Below are 16964 nucleotides of genomic sequence, written 5' to 3' on the forward strand. Positions count from 1 at the left end.
CAATTTCTTTGCAACACGAAAATGCAGCAGCTGCATAATACTCTGGTTAAATCGGAGAGTGCAGGAAGAGTCTATACCAGTTTCGGAGGTTTTTTCCTCCTCATCAGTAGTCCCATATCCTCTTCTCTCCGATTTCCCCAGGTATCATACTTTGGGACTTTCCGAATTGCAAAGAACGAAATGCCGCGGATGAACTAGAGCCATCTACCGAAAAAACAAAATAAGTTATCAATCGAAGCAGTACAGAAAACGACAATAAATATCGTTCCCATACCACCAGATTGACAACAGGTGGAATACTTTCTTTGGTTATCCGCGGCATTTCGTTCTTTGCAATTCGGAAAGGCCCAAAGTATGATACCTAGGGAAATCGGAGAAAAGAGGATATGGGACTACTGATGAGGAGGAAAAACCTCCGAAACCGGTATAGACTCTTCCTGCACTCTCCGATTTAATCAGAGTATTATGCAGCTGCTGCATTTTCGTGTTGCAAAGAAATTGCAAATGTTTATACATTTTGAAAAAAAAAAGTCATTTTTGGGAAAATTTTTCCGGTTACAGCTCCATGGCTTCTAAAAATGCAAGCCAAACGGATGCTGGAGCAAAAAGAAGGTGAGGGAATTCTACTGAGGTGAATGAGTTATGAGGTAGAATTCCCCCATCTTCTTTTTGCTCCAGCATTTGTTTGGCTTGCATGTTTAGAAGCCATGGAGGTGTATCCAGAAAAATGATCCTTGAAAGGTTTTCATTTAATATTACTTTTTATTTTATTAGATTGAGAACTCTGACTTGTTTCTAGTAGATGTCGCTGAGACAGCCATGCCATTTCTTTAGTTGAAATTATTTTAGGCTATATTAATCTTGAATTATTTTAGTTTATTCAGAGACAGATGCATACATAATATGCATCCTCTGATGATATCAGTGATTGAGTTACTATGTATTTAAAACCTGCAGCTTTTGATAAGAAGAGTAGTGGCCGAGCCCAAGGACTATTAGACCAGGTCGCATCTGTAAAAATATTAGTTAATTTGGACGTTGAGAGGTGACTCAAATGTTTTTGCTGAAATAGCTTGAAAATAACTCAAATAATAATATTTGAGTTATCCTCCCTCTCAAAAAGGTCCGTAACATTGTTTAAATAATCAAAATGTCAAAAAATGAAGGAAAAATTCGATTTTTTTCTTCGTTTTTTGATTTTAACTTTAAATGTATTCATTTCCGAGAAAAGTTGTACTAACATAAAAGTTGCGAAATTAAATTTTCTACTATATAGAATCAGTTAAAAATTTAGAAAATAGTCACCCTTGTTGCAAAATAGCAATCATTGCGAAAAAAACATACAAAAACAAGTATTGGCATTTTACGTCTTTGTCTTTCAACCATTTATGCTTCACTTAGGACCTTCATATTTCACCCAGAAAAACTTTATGATACCTTAAAACAATACTGTAAATGTCATTAAGATCGGTTTAATAGATTTTGCAAAATAAATTTTGCAATCCAGCTTTCGCAAAAATAATTCATTTTTTCAAAATGTTACAGGACTGAAAATAAAGCAGATAGCAAGTTGAAATGTTTTTTGCATATAGAAGTGTACTGTACCTTTCATTTGCAATTTGCAAAACTAAAATCGATTAACTACCACGTCGTCAGAAATTTTTTTAAATAAACATTAATTATTTTTTGCTACGCGCAGGATAGCGGATAGTTTGCTCTGATTGGGCATTCCAATGACCTTTGATAATGATTGATACATTTTAATTTTTATTACATTTCAATATAAATAAATAAATTTGTTCATTGCAAAATAAAAACACATACTCTATCCTTTGAAATAACACTTTTTTAGCAAAAGCATTCTTTGTTCATATATTTTAACTTAGAGAATAAAAGTTTATTATTTTTAAACATATGCAGCTGTTTAAACAATATTTCACAAACAATAATAAAATTAGTTTGATTTTTGTGGAATTAAAATATTAAAATACAACAAAATATAGAGTAAGAAAATAATATATTAGATAAAGATTGGAAGAAATTTTGGTGGAAATCAACTTGTGTGAATCGAATCGAACACCGCTGCCCTGCGCGTAGCACCAAAAATTAATGTTTATTTAAAAAATTTCATGACGCCGTGGTAATTAATCGATTTTAATTTTGCAAATTGCAAATGAAAGGTACAGTATACTTTTATAAGCAAAAAAAGATTCAACTTGCTATCTGCTATATTGTCAGTCCTGCAACATTTAAAAAAAAATTAATTTTTTTTGCGAAAACTGGATTGCAAAATTTATTTTGCAAAATCTATTAAACTGATCTTAATGAAATTTACAGTGTTGTTTTACTATATCATAAAGTTTTTCTGGGTAAAATATGAAGGTGCTAAGTGTAGCATAAATGGTTGAAAAACGTAAAATGCGAATACTTGCTTTTGTATGGTTTTTTTCGCAATTATTGATATTTTGCAACAAGGGTGACTATTTTTTAAATTTTAACCAATTCTATATTGTAGGAAATTTAATTACGCAACTTTTATGTCAGTACAACTTTTCTCAGAAATGAATAGTTTTAAAGTTATAATCAAAAAACCAATAAAAAAATCGAATTTTCCTTCATATTTTGAAATTTTGATTATTTAAACAATGTTTCGGACCATTCTGAGTGGGAGGATAACTCAAATAATATTATTTGAGTTATTTTCAAGCAATTTCTGCAAAAAAATTTGAGTCACCTCTCAACGTCCATCTCAAAACAGATGCGCCCTGGACTATATATAGCAGAAGGAAGTTACGGGATCCCGTGTTAAATTGTGTGCTAATAAGTGTGCTATTTTCAATCGAAAGTAGGATATGTAAAATCAAATGATTAACGAATTCCTATACTTAGAGGGCGAGGAAGACAAGCAAGAACGGAAATTGACAGATTTGTTCATAAATATGTATAAAAGAGGAAGGGTCGTGTCCTGGGGAGGAATTTTATGATTGGTAAAAAAAATCCTTTAATTTTCATCCAACCAAATTTAGTAGCTCGCATGTATGGTGATTTGGTTCTATAACCTGCAGTTAGGCTCCTGAGAGATGCGATGGAAGAAAATTTAATTTAGCGTTTGAAGAGTGGAGATATATTATAACGGGCCAAGTGACAAAAATACACAATCGAGAAAAATGAATTTATATCATGAAACGGAACACTATACGGCGGACGCTATCTGTTGAATTTATTTAGAGCTGTGTCCAATGCAACTGTCACTTGGCCCATAATACAGGTTAACGTCATTGTTGCATAGACCATTATAATGGAAAAAACAGAAATATTGATTTTTTGTCACTTGGCCCGTTATATATATCCACTCTTCATTTATTCGCTTAAAATAATAAAAAAATATCAGATAATTCCATATAAGTTTGGTTGAGTGTATTTATCTTAATCGGTTTATATTATTTCTTCGAGTTCTAGAATGTTATATTGTGATGCTATGTATGTCTTATTAAGAAAGAACGCTACTGTTTGTTTATGCATGTGAGTGGAGAGAGATGTCATTAGACAAACTGTTTGTTTATATTGTTTAATTATATTCAACAATATTCAAGAAATTAGAAAGCAATTTACCTGATAAATTAATTTAATTATATTGCGGTACAAAATGGGATAACAACTATCTAATTTGTGTGAAAATAAGATATTTAAACTAAACAAATAGACAAACAAATATATTTTGAAAATAATGGTGCGGTAGAGAAATCTTGCTGTCCTTATTTATACAATCGTGCGGTATGGTTTGCTAACCTTCTATCTTAAAAATTATATAGGTACAATAAAATTCGATAGGTACATTGCGTATTAGATACCTCAGTCTACTCTAACCCAACCTAACTCAACCTAGACTGCGCGCTGCAATCTAAAACTGTGCGACCAAATGTATTTAGGATATTTAGTATATTTATCCAATAAATGTACCATAAAAGCTGTTTGGATTCTATTGTATCTACGGTATTGTAAATCCTTCCTGTTCCGCTTCTATTTCCTCATTTGGATTATGTTCAAGTCTGGATATCCGACGTCCGACACGCTCTTCCTATTTCTATTACTTCCTCCATTCCTCCTTCTAGTACTTCCTCCATTTCTAGTACTACCAGTAGGCAGTAGGCCAAACTACATTTTTTCTTCATCGTCACTTGCCAACATTCAGATCCATACGGTAAAATTGTACGTAGGATTGTCATTTTTGTTCGTAAACTAATTTTAGAAGACCAAACTAACGAGTTTTACAGTTGTATTTTCTACAACCTATTTAATCGTAAATATAAGAATATGACTCAAAAAAGAACGCTTCAAAAATATGTTTTTTATTGTCGCATGTTTTGCACATATGCTTTATGTGGTCGTACAATTTGACATTCTATTTTTATTTTACCTTAACAGTACCACAGTGTAATGAAATACACATAATAATTTGATTCTCTTTTGTTTCAGGCACGTCGTCAAATTCGAGATCTATTCGAAGATTTACGAGATGGACACAACCTGATTTCCCTCTTGGAAGTTCTAACTGGCGAACAACTTGTAAGTATCTCTTTTGTTTAAGGTATTTTTAAGGATATTTTAATGAAATTTATGTTATTGGTAGATGTAGGCCTTAAAGACCTATTCAAAAAATGTGAACGCAGTAGCTCCGCGAGTACCTTGTCGCTTCATAAGCAAGAGCGCGCGAGTTCGAATCTCGGCACCAACAACGACATTTTTATTTCAACCGTAATACCAACTTCAAGTTCCTTAAAAAATGGAAAAACTAGAAATGACATATTGTTTTTGCGCCTGAATATTTTTAAAAATCATGCATTTTTTAACAACTAATTGGCCCTCTGCCCTATGCCAACTTCAATAGCTGATTGATAATGTGTTTACCATTTTCCACAATATTAACACCATCTTGGCTGATTGACCCCTTCAAAGTTGAAGCAGTAGGAACCTTAACTTTAACTGCTATTCAGTGTTTGGTATACATCTACTAATGTATACTGAAGTTGATTCCAAGCATGCGCAATAAGGTTTTTAGGAAGAAGCATAAATAACTTGATTTTCTCGAGCTGTAGCCTGTAGCTATTAGGCAGTATTTTCAAAGAAAAAGAAGTGTCGAATGATAGGGGCGTAGTAATTAGAAATACCAAAAATACCTCTAAATCATACTGGAAAAATTAATATAATATTTACTGAAACTATATTCCTCCAACACTGCAATGGAACCCCATCAAAATGAATAACGTTCCTCCAAACAGGTCATTGATTCCGAAATAGGGCACTAATGGATTTGTATAATCACATAAACGTCGACTGTCAAAATATCTTCCAAAACGAGACGTGTTAATAAAAAGTACATACCTATTTCTGTATTTCCTGCCAATTTCAAAGTTCCATAGTCGAAGCTGGTCTTTCGCATTTGTGTTATTTTATTAGTAGAACGTGGACGACTTTTTGCTTCAGAAAACTGTAAAAGATGCCAAAGGGAAAAGGACGAAAGGTTATGTCTTATATAATCAGGGTTATAAAAACAACTCCTGACTTTAAAATAATCTTTTTTGAAAACGATTTCGGGTGTGGCAGTGGAAACGTCAAATAAAAATTATAAAACATAATTTTCATTACAGTCAATTGTGGCTTAATTTCGTATAAACATAATATTTAACTTTCCACAACATTCCACAAGAAAACGGTTTCAGAAGCTTTTTATAGTAAAACAGCTTTTACATTTTGTGCTGAAGCTTTTTAATTCCGTTTTAGTAAAGCATTGCTTATGTAATTAAGCATATATTATGGACATTACGAACCTTATTCATTTTTTCCAGTATATCACGCCCTGTACCAACATCTATGCTGCCTAGATATACAAGTTCCACCTCTCCCCCCATGTCATAGTTGTTGATCACAATTTTTCATGCTTGTTAATCCTGACAATAATGGTCTTGCAGTAACTCCCACGTAGAAATTGTTGCATTCACAGGGTATTTTGTAGATGCAGTTTTTTGACCTCTCCTGTATGTTGTTGGGTTTGGTTTTGGACATGATAGATCTGAGTGTCTTGGTTGCTTTAAATGTTGTTGTGATGTCCTACTTCTTATTTTCTATCCTTTTTGATTTTGTTAATTTAAGCCCTTTACATATGATATTATTGTCATCCATCCATTTTTTTTGGGAGTAGCTGGACTGCTTATGTTTTTTGTTGTTTCCTTTAGTCATTTTTTTGTTAAAACCTTTGTTAGCAGGTTTTTTCTTCTTGAAATGGTCTTTCTTTGGAACATGTGTTTTGGGCTTTATCGTATAATCATTTGATGATTCCTTTTTTGATGTTTACATTGTGGTTGGAGTGGAGATTAAAAATCTGTTGGTATGGGTTGACTTTCTGTAAACTTTGGTTGCATATCCTGTAACTTCCCTGGCGATCAACCCATCCAGAAAAGGAAGTAAATTGAGCGGGTCAGACGTAAAAGGGTTTAAGTGCAGTTTTGATAGTTCTGAGATAATCAGCTTCAAAGTTGTTTGAGTTTTATAAATTCTAGGAGTCATTAAACTAAAATATGTCTAGTGTACAATGTACTATAATAGTTATTTATGATATAAGTGTAAAAGTACACGTTTAAGGCACGCATGTGAAAGTTTGCAGAATGAGCGAGAGCGAGTTCTGCAATTCACATGCGTGCCTTAAACGTGTAATTTTAACACTTATATCATAAATAACTATTATAGTACATTGTGCACTAGACATTTTTAGGTATATTTTTAGATATAAAAAATAAAATAAAAAAAAAATAAAAAATAATTTTATTTCAAGAAAAAATCAGTTTACATGCAAAAACTTAGATGCTAAGTACACGATGAACATATTGTTTGTGTGTGTACTTATTCTATTTATTATAATCAATAAAATTAATCTAATGGAGGTAACTGATTATTAAGAAAACAAGAGAAAATTCACTTAACCTAATAAAGATTTACAAAAGACTATGTCTATGTTCTATAAAGTTTTACATTATTACTAGAATATGTTATTTATTTTTATATTTTTTATCCAGCTAGAAAGTGATTTCTTTATCTTAATAAATTTTTTATTTTTAAATTCTTGAGGTAAAGAGTTAAATATTTTTGGAGCTGTGAAGAGTAAGCTTTTTTGAACAGCCGTGTAATATATTGGTGTAGTAGTCGTTAACATATTATTAGTAGTAAATCTAGTTAGAAATTGATGGTTTGAGCTGGGTTTTGGTAACTTATTATTACAATAGAGTCTGACAATGGTTTTAATATAAAGTTGAAAAATCTGCATTACATTTGCTTCTATAAACAAATCTTCTGAAGAAAAACATTTCTTTTTAAATAAAATGATTTTTAAAATTGTTTTTTGTGTTATTATTAAGGGGGATAGAACGTTAGAATAACCTGCACCCCAGGTACATATTCCATATGTTAGGATAGATTCGACTAGGGCTTTATATATATTTATGATAGTATCCTTTGTTAAACATTTTCTTAAAATGTAAAATTTGTACATAATTTTTCTTAATTTACCACAAATATATTCAATGTGAGGTGTTAAGTGTTAAAGGTGTATAAGTGTTAAAAGTACACGTTTAAGGCACGCATATGAAAGTTTGCAGAATGAGCGAAAGCGGGTTCTGCAATTCACATGAGTGCCTTAAAAATGTACTTTTTAGCACGCATATCATACAATATTTTTTCTACAAACGTAATTACAGGACAATATCTATAAAAACTTTTACCTGAACTTGACTGACATTCCATTTTTATGACATTACATCAAAATTGCATATACGGTCAATACGAACTGCAGTGCCTTAAAATTTTTAAAGCACTAGCGCCTTAAAGTAGCATTTTTAACGGTCGTATGGAGTGCTAAAAATTGCATTTTTAACATGGTTGTAGAAAAAATGATAAAAATGTAAGGGTACATTATTACTCTTACTATATCCCAGGCCCGGACTGGGCCGCCGGCCCACCGGCCCGCGGGCCGGTGCGCCTTTTGCTTTTGTTCATATTCCATTATAAATTTAAACGCTGAATTTTTTATTTTAAACTTTACACAAAGATTCGTTTAACCAAAGATCAATTGAGAATAGTGTGGTTGCAAAATACAACTCGTATCAGGTATATCTCGTATCAGATAATCAAAGTCTAGCACACATAGCTCGAAAATAACATCCAGTGTTTTATGTTAATAGCTTAGATGCGACGCGCGGCGCCCTCGAAGACATTCGGGCGCCTTTTGCCTTACTACATTATACATAAAGGATTGTTGCTCTCCATAATCATACATAACGAAGCCAGTGGATACAAAAAATACAACTCGTATCAGTTATCAGATAATCAAAGACTAGCACACATAGCTTGAAAATGACATCCTGGGTATTAAGTTAATAGCTTAAATACGGGCGCTTAAATACGGGCTTAAATTCGGGCGCCTTTTGTGGGTATCAATACTCGCCGTTTCTGTTATAATAATATAAGAGTGTTACATCCCACAATTAGCTTAAAATATACAGGTACAGTTTTCAGCAAACATAGCTCGAAAATGGCATCCAGGGTTTTGTGTTAATAGCTTAGATGTGACACGCGGCGCCCTCGAAGACATTCGGGCGCCTTTTGCCTTACTACATTATACATAAAGGATTGTTGCTCTCCATAATCATACATAACGAAGCCAGTGGATACAAAAAATACAACTCGTATCAGTTATCAGATAATCAAAGACTAGCACACATAGCTTGAAAATGACATCCTGGGTATTAAGTTAATAGCTTAAATACGGGCGCTTAAATACGGGCTTAAATTCGGGCGCCTTTTGTGGGTATCAATACTCGCCGTTTCTGTTATAATAATATAAGAGTGTTACATCCCACAATTAGCTTAAAATATACAGGTACAGTTTTCAGCAAACATAGCTCGAAAATGGCATCCAGGGTTTTGTGTTAATAGCTTAGATGTGACACGCGGCCCCCTCGAAGACCTTCTGGCGCTTTTCGCCTGACTACATTATACATACAGGATTGTTGCTCTCCATAATCATACATAACGAAGCCAGTGGATACAAAAAATACAACTCGTATCAGTTATCAGATAATCAAAGACTAGCACACATAGCTTGAAAATGACATCCTGGGTATTAAGTTAATAGCTTAAATACGGGCGCTTAAATACGGGCTTAAATTCGGGCGCCTTTTGTGGGTATCAATACTCGCCGTTTCTGTTATAATAATATAAGAGTGTTACATCCCACAATTAGCTTAAAATATACAGGTACAGTTTTCAGCAAACATAGCTCGAAAATGGCATCCAGGGTTTTGTGTTAATAGCTTAGATGTGACACGCGGCGCCCTCGAAGACATTCGGGCGCCTTTTGCCTTACTACATTATACATAAAGGATTGTTGCTCTTCATAATCATACATAACGAAGCCAGTGGATACAAAAAATACAACTCGTATCAGTTATCAGATAATCAAAGACTAGCACACATAGCTTGAAAATGACATCCTGGGTATTAAGTTAATAGCTTAAATACGGGCGCTTAAATACGGGCTTAAATTCGGGCGCCTTTTGTGGGTATCAATACTCGCCGTTTCTGTTATAATAATATAAGAGTGTTACATCCCACAATTAGCTTAAAATATACAGGTACAGTTTTCAGCAAACATAGCTCGAAAATGGCATCCAGGGTTTTGTGTTAATAGCTTAGATGTGACACGCGGCGCCCTCGAAGACATTCGGGCGCCTTTTGCCTTACTACATTATACATAAAGGATTGTTGCTCTCCATAATCATACATAACGAAGCCAGTGGATACAAAAAATACAACTCGTATCAGTTATCAGATAATCAAAGACTAGCACACATAGCTTGAAAATGACATCCTGGGTATTAAGTTAATAGCTTAAATACGGGCGCTTAAATACGGGCTTAAATTCGGGCGCCTTTTGTGGGTATCAATACTCGCCGTTTCTGTTATAATAATATAAGAGTGTTACATCCCACAATTAGCTTAAAATATACAGGTACAGTTTTCAGCAAACATAGCTCGAAAATGGCATCCAGGGTTTTGTGTTAATAGCTTAGATGTGACACGCGGCGCCCTCGAAGACATTCGGGCGCCTTTTGCCTTACTACATTATACATAAAGGATTGTTGCTCTCCATAATCATACATAACGAAGCCAGTGGATACAAAAAATACAACTCGTATCAGTTATCAGATAATCAAAGACTAGCACACATAGCTTGAAAATGACATCCTGGGTATTAAGTTAATAGCTTAAATACGGGCGCTTAAATACGGGCTTAAATTCGGGCGCCTTTTGTGGGTATCAATACTCGCCGTTTCTGTTATAATAATATAAGAGTGTTACATCCCACAATTAGCTTAAAATATACAGGTACAGTTTTCAGCAAACATAGCTCGAAAATGGCATCCAGGGTTTTGTGTTAATAGCTTAGATGTGACACGCGGCCCCCTCGAAGACCTTCTGGCGCTTTTCGCCTGACTACATTATACATACAGGATTGTTGCTCTCCATAATCATACATAACGAAGCCAGTGGATACAAAAAATACAACTCGTATCAGTTATCAGATAATCAAAGACTAGCACACATAGCTTGAAAATGACATCCTGGGTATTAAGTTAATAGCTTAAATACGGGCGCTTAAATACGGGCTTAAATTCGGGCGCCTTTTGTGGGTATCAATACTCGCCGTTTCTGTTATAATAATATAAGAGTGTTACATCCCACAATTAGCTTAAAATATACAGGTACAGTTTTCAGCAAACATAGCTCGAAAATGGCATCCAGGGTTTTGTGTTAATAGCTTAGATGTGACACGCGGCGCCCTCGAAGACATTCGGGCGCCTTTTGCCTTACTACATTATACATAAAGGATTGTTGCTCTTCATAATCATACATAACGAAGCCAGTGGATACAAAAAATACAACTCGTATCAGTTATCAGATAATCAAAGACTAGCACACATAGCTTGAAAATGACATCCTGGGTATTAAGTTAATAGCTTAAATACGGGCGCTTAAATACGGGCTTAAATTCGGGCGCCTTTTGTGGGTATCAATACTCGCCGTTTCTGTTATAATAATATAAGAGTGTTACATCCCACAATTAGCTTAAAATATACAGGTACAGTTTTCAGCAAACATAGCTCGAAAATGGCATCCAGGGTTTTGTGTTAATAGCTTAGATGTGACACGCGGCGCCCTCGAAGACATTCGGGCGCCTTTTGCCTTACTACATTATACATAAAGGATTGTTGCTCTCCATAATCATACATAACGAAGCCAGTGGATACAAAAAATACAACTCGTATCAGTTATCAGATAATCAAAGACTAGCACACATAGCTTGAAAATGACATCCTGGGTATTAAGTTAATAGCTTAAATACGGGCGCTTAAATACGGGCTTAAATTCGGGCGCCTTTTGTGGGTATCAATACTCGCCGTTTCTGTTATAATAATATAAGAGTGTTACATCCCACAATTAGCTTAAAATATACAGGTACAGTTTTCAGCAAACATAGCTCGAAAATGGCATCCAGGGTTTTGTGTTAATAGCTTAGATGTGACACGCGGCCCCCTCGAAGACCTTCTGGCGCTTTTCGCCTGACTACATTATACATACAGGATTGTTGCTCTCCATAATCATACATAACGAAGCCAGTGGATACAAAAAATACAACTCGTATCAGTTATCAGATAATCAAAGACTAGCACACATAGCTTGAAAATGACATCCTGGGTATTAAGTTAATAGCTTAAATACGGGCGCTTAAATACGGGCTTAAATTCGGGCGCCTTTGGTGGGTATCAATACTCGCCGTTTCTGTTATAATAATATAAGAGTGTTACATCCCACAATTAGCTTAAAATATACAGGTACAGTTTTCAGCAAACATAGCTCGAAAATGGCATCCAGGGTTTTGTGTTAATAGCTTAGATGCGACGCGCGGCGCCCTCGAAGACATTCGGGCGCCTTTTGCCTTACTACATTATACATAAAGGATTGTTGCTCTCCATAATCATACATAACGAAGCCAGTGGATACAAAAAATACAACTCGTATCAGTTATCAGATAATCAAAGACTAGCACACATAGCTTGAAAATGACATCCTGGGTATTAAGTTAATAGCTTAAATACGGGCGCTTAAATACGGGCTTAAATTCGGGCGCTTAAATACGGGCTTAAATTCGGGCGCCTTTTGTGGGTATCAATACTCGCCGTTTCTGTTATAATAATATAAGAGTGTTACATCCCACAATTAGCTTAAAATATACAGGTACAGTTTTCAGCAAACATAGCTCGAAAATGGCATCCAGGGTTTTGTGTTAATAGCTTAGATGTGACACGCGGCCCCCTCGAAGACCTTCTGGCGCTTTTCGCCTGACTACATTATACATACAGGATTGTTGCGTCCCAGAATCATACATAACGAAGCCAGTGAGTACAACAAAATACAACTCGTATCAGATAATCAAAGATCAGCATAATCAAAAAAAATATTAAAGTCAAAGTACCTATCGAGAAAAACGAAAACCAGAATATACAAAACCGTAATAAGAGCAACAGTCACCTACGGATGTGAGACATGGGTGCTAAACAAAACAAGAAGAAATGATAGAGAGGTGGGAACGGAAGGTACGAAGAGCTATTTTCGGGGGAAAAATACAGAAGACGGTTGGCAAAGAAGAACGAATCAAGAATTAAGGATGCTTTACAACGAACCAAGTATAACAAGATACACAAAGGCATAAAGAATCAGGTGGGCAGGTCATGTCGAGAGAATGGATAGAGCAAGAATGCCAAAGAAGGTACTGCTAAGTAGACCAGTTGGGACAAGAAGACGAGGCAGCCCAAGAAAAAGATGACAAGAAAAGTTTCAGGACGATATAGGATCGATGGAAATTACAGACTGGAAAGAGAAAGTGAAAAATAGGATACAGTGGAAAACCATAGTGCAGCAATTTTAACAAAGAAATTAAATAAAATTAAATATAAGACATTACTATACTATACCTACTATCATGTGTATTTGTAAAATTTTAAAGTTGTAATTGTAAAATTGTAAAAGTGCATATTAAATAAATAAATGAACCTTAATATAACTTAAAAAATTTACAAGTAATATTCAATGCATTAGCATTTCAAAAAGTTTAGGAGGGGGAGGGGAGTGGTCGGGGGCCTTAGTTCAGAGATTAGGTTGGCGCCTTTTTTAGAATTTGGGTTGGCGCCTTTTTGATGAGCCAGTCCGGCCCTGCGTATATCCTTCCTTTTTTTCAATTATTAAAAAAATGTGCTTGAATCAGTACATGGTGTTGACAAAAGTTAGTGGTAAAATGGTTCAAGTGCAGATGTTAACTACATATTACTATCATTTTTGTCCCAGATGTTATCCACAGTGTAACTACAACTAGCACGTTGCATAATACTTAATTAGTCTTCAAAACTGGTCACAAATCTAATATTTATTTACTTGAAATTAATCCTGTATTAACATGTGTTTACACATTACAGAATACTAAAAATAGTTTTGTGGCAAAGTGGGTCAAGCGCACTTAAACCCGTTTATTACTATTTGTTTTTACAGAATACTACAAATAGTTTTGTGGTAAAACGGTTCAAGCGCACGGTTAAACCTATTTACTACCAAATGAAACTGCAATTGTTTTCAGTGAACGAAATGTAATGGCGACTGTAGGGCGAAATATGCTTAAATCGTTTTACCACCAAGTTCTAATACCATTTAGGTATGCGAATCTGTACTTAGAGTAAAATTTTAGAAAAGTGCACTTAACCCTTTCTTTTTCCATGATGAATTATGTTGATTCTTCGTTATTGTTGATGTCACACATAGTCTACACAATATGTATAGGGTGAGGTTGATGAACGGCCTATTAGAAATATCTCGAGAACTCAAGGCAACAGAATTATGAAAATTGGAATGAAGGGGTTTTGAAGAGTGATCTATTTAATGAAAATATTTTCATCTATTTCCTACTTTCGGAAGTTGCTTATAACTTCGTTTTTTAAATGGGGCACCCTGTATATTTTTACATTTTTGGATTAACCTTGATATCTGATTTCTTAAAATATGAAGTTTTGTATTGATATACAGGGTAGTTTAAAAGATAATTACGTTTTTTTTTTATTAATTTCGGAGCGACTTTCACACCCTGTAGAATTGTAGTAGTTTGACAAAAAAAACTACAAAACATGTTCAAATGATTTTTAATATAGTCTACTATTGTTAAAAATTATTAGTATAGCTAAATGTTGAATTTTAGTATATAGGGTTGGTCGAAACTTGGATTGAGTGTTTTCTGAGTTTTCTTAAATGCAACACCCTGTATGTTAGTATTGTAATGAATTGATATTTTATGGTACTTTTTATTTCTTAAGCATTCCCTATACCTAACTGCTTTAATTTGTGCTTAATTGTTAATCGCAGAAACAATCTTAACTACGTAGGTATTTTGATAGCTCAACCGTTATTGGTAATTTTATGGATCAGTCTAGATTAATATGTATTTATTTCCGAAAAATGATTTGTGATTCAATATTTTCACGGTCAAACTAATAAAATTTCATGTATTTTTTGTTACAATTAATGTTTGGTTTGAATCACCAATAACTCACAAATTAAAGCAGTTAGGTATAGGGAATGCTTAAGAAATAAAAATGTACCATAAAATATCATTTCATTACAATACTAAAATACAGGGTGTTCCATTTAAGAAAATTCAGAAATGCTCATTCCGAGTTTCGATCAACCCTGTACCTATACTAAAATTAAAAATTTAGTTATACTAACAATTCTTAATAATAGTAGACTATATTAAAAATCATTTCAACGTAAACAGAGTTTGATGTCAAACTACTACAATTCTACAGGGTGTGAATATTGCTACGAAATTAAGAAAAAAACGTTATTATCTTTTACACTACCCTGTATAACATTACAAAACCTTATATTTTAAGAACGAGGACATTGAGGAAAATCCAAAAATGTAAAAATATGCAGGTGTTCCATTTAAAAAACGAAGTTATAAGCCACTTCCGGTATAACCGGAACGGGAAGTAGGAAATAGATGAAAATATTTTCATTAAATAGATCACTCTTCAAAACCCCTCCATTCCCATTTTCATGGTTCTGTTGCCTTTAGTTCTCCGGATATTTCTACTGTGATCTACTTTTCGAACTGTGATCGTCAAACTTTTATTATTTTCAAAAAATATTGTTCAACAATGAAAACTCGTTGTTCTCTCGTGTAATACTCCATTTTGACTTGACTAACTTTCATGAACTTTGGGACACCTTAGTTTTAAACCTTTACATTTTCACGTATATTTTTTAGAATACATCACCTGGAACTTTACTTACTTATTTTTCTTTTTCAGCCAAGAGAGAAAGGCGTGATGCGATTCCACATGTTACATAATATTGATACGGCGCTGCATTTTCTGCGATGTAAGAATGTCAAGCTGGTCAACATCCGGTCAGAAGATATCGTTGACGGAAATCCCAAGCTAACTTTGGGTCTGATTTGGACCATCATCTTGCACTTCCAGGTCAGTATTATTTCTCTTCTGCATGTGACACATCACAAACGAAAAACTGCTTTCAAAGGGTTTTTTGTAATATGTATTATAGTGAATCGGCAATCAGCAGAAAATTAGCATATTTCTATACTTTGTCTAATTAATTAAAATAATTATTAGAAACCGAAAGAAAAAGATAGTCACGAGAAAATGGAAGAAACATACGTAGTGCGCAAGACTAACACCGTAGTACGTAGTACGAAGGTATATTTCAGCCAAACCCTTTTTCTATCAATCAGATGCTGAATCCTCATTTTAGCTAAGATAAAGGCAAAAAAATAGCACAAGTAAATAAGGAACGGCAATATGCTTGAAGTACTTTTGAAGGACAGAGGCCGCTCTGATTAACTTTTATAAAGATAGACAAGAAAACAAGGTCAAAGAAATACATATGAAACTTACTCACAATCAGTTTATTGTACCTTGGAGGACCGGTTTTAAACACTGAACAGATCTCCGGACAGATTACTTAAATGCTAAAATTATAAATTGGCAACTACATACACTAATCACAAAAAGTATCGCATAATTTTGAAACAGAAAAAAAAATTAAAAATAATTTTTAATTCTTAACAGAATGTTATAATACCCGTCTATCGTCTCCTTTAGCTCTCTACAAACCCATAACATTTCAAGTTGAAGCGTGTTTTTGCCATAAAAACAAACAGTAAACAACATGTTGTTAAAGGAGAATATGTATTTATTTTGGACATTTGTGTTCGAGCATTTAATCTGTGCACTATATCTGCTTGAGTTTTTAATGATGAGGTGCGTTCTTTCTAAAAATGAGTAGTAAATTGTAGGTTTAATTGAAGATGGACCACCGCAGCAATGTCTTGTTGTTGTTATGGGAATTCACCAATCCAGCGTTTCAAGAGTATTAAGAAAAGTGGAGGATACACAAGAAGACCAGTTCCAGGAAGTACCAGCTGCACAAACCCCGCAGATGGACGTCATTTACATCTGCAGACTTTGTGTACACATTAAGTGTACACGTCAACGAGCTAGATCATCAAGTTACAGCTAGATAACCGCGAAATGATCTTTCCACAATCAGTAATGTTCGAATAAGTGCCAATTCGGTTAGAGACATATTAAGGGAATTTGTAATCAGAGCTAGAATGCCGGCTACTGCTCCACTGTTAACGAGGGCACACCGTATAGAGCAGTCAATGAGGGTATTTGGCTCCGAATTCCATCCTACTACATCGATTTACTTGATATTTTCACAGTAAGTAGGGAATAGCTCAAGAAATAAAGTCTACCCTATGCCGATGTGAGCTTTTATCTTGGGGG

The 16964-nt window shown here is 34.3% G+C and overlaps 1 protein-coding gene across 36 annotated transcripts in view; it reads left to right on the top strand.

The window, feature by feature from the left end:
* Positions 1-16964, top strand: part of LOC114327522 (microtubule-actin cross-linking factor 1) — an 865580-nt gene that overhangs the window by 476504 nt on the left and 372112 nt on the right. For all 36 annotated transcript variants that reach the window (XR_007697614.1, XM_050648743.1, XM_050648753.1 and 33 more), the window contains 2 exons: positions 4477-4566; positions 15468-15638. Coding sequence is in view for 35 of the 36 variants with exons in the window: in XM_050648743.1 (XP_050504700.1) it covers positions 4477-4566; positions 15468-15638 (261 nt within the window). In the remaining variant the exon portion in view is untranslated. The remainder of the gene's footprint in view (positions 1-4476; positions 4567-15467; positions 15639-16964) is intronic.

The sequence above is a fragment of the Diabrotica virgifera genome, chromosome 4, assembly GCF_917563875.1.
Source record: "Diabrotica virgifera virgifera chromosome 4, PGI_DIABVI_V3a".
Lineage (NCBI taxonomy): Eukaryota > Metazoa > Arthropoda > Insecta > Coleoptera > Chrysomelidae > Diabrotica > Diabrotica virgifera.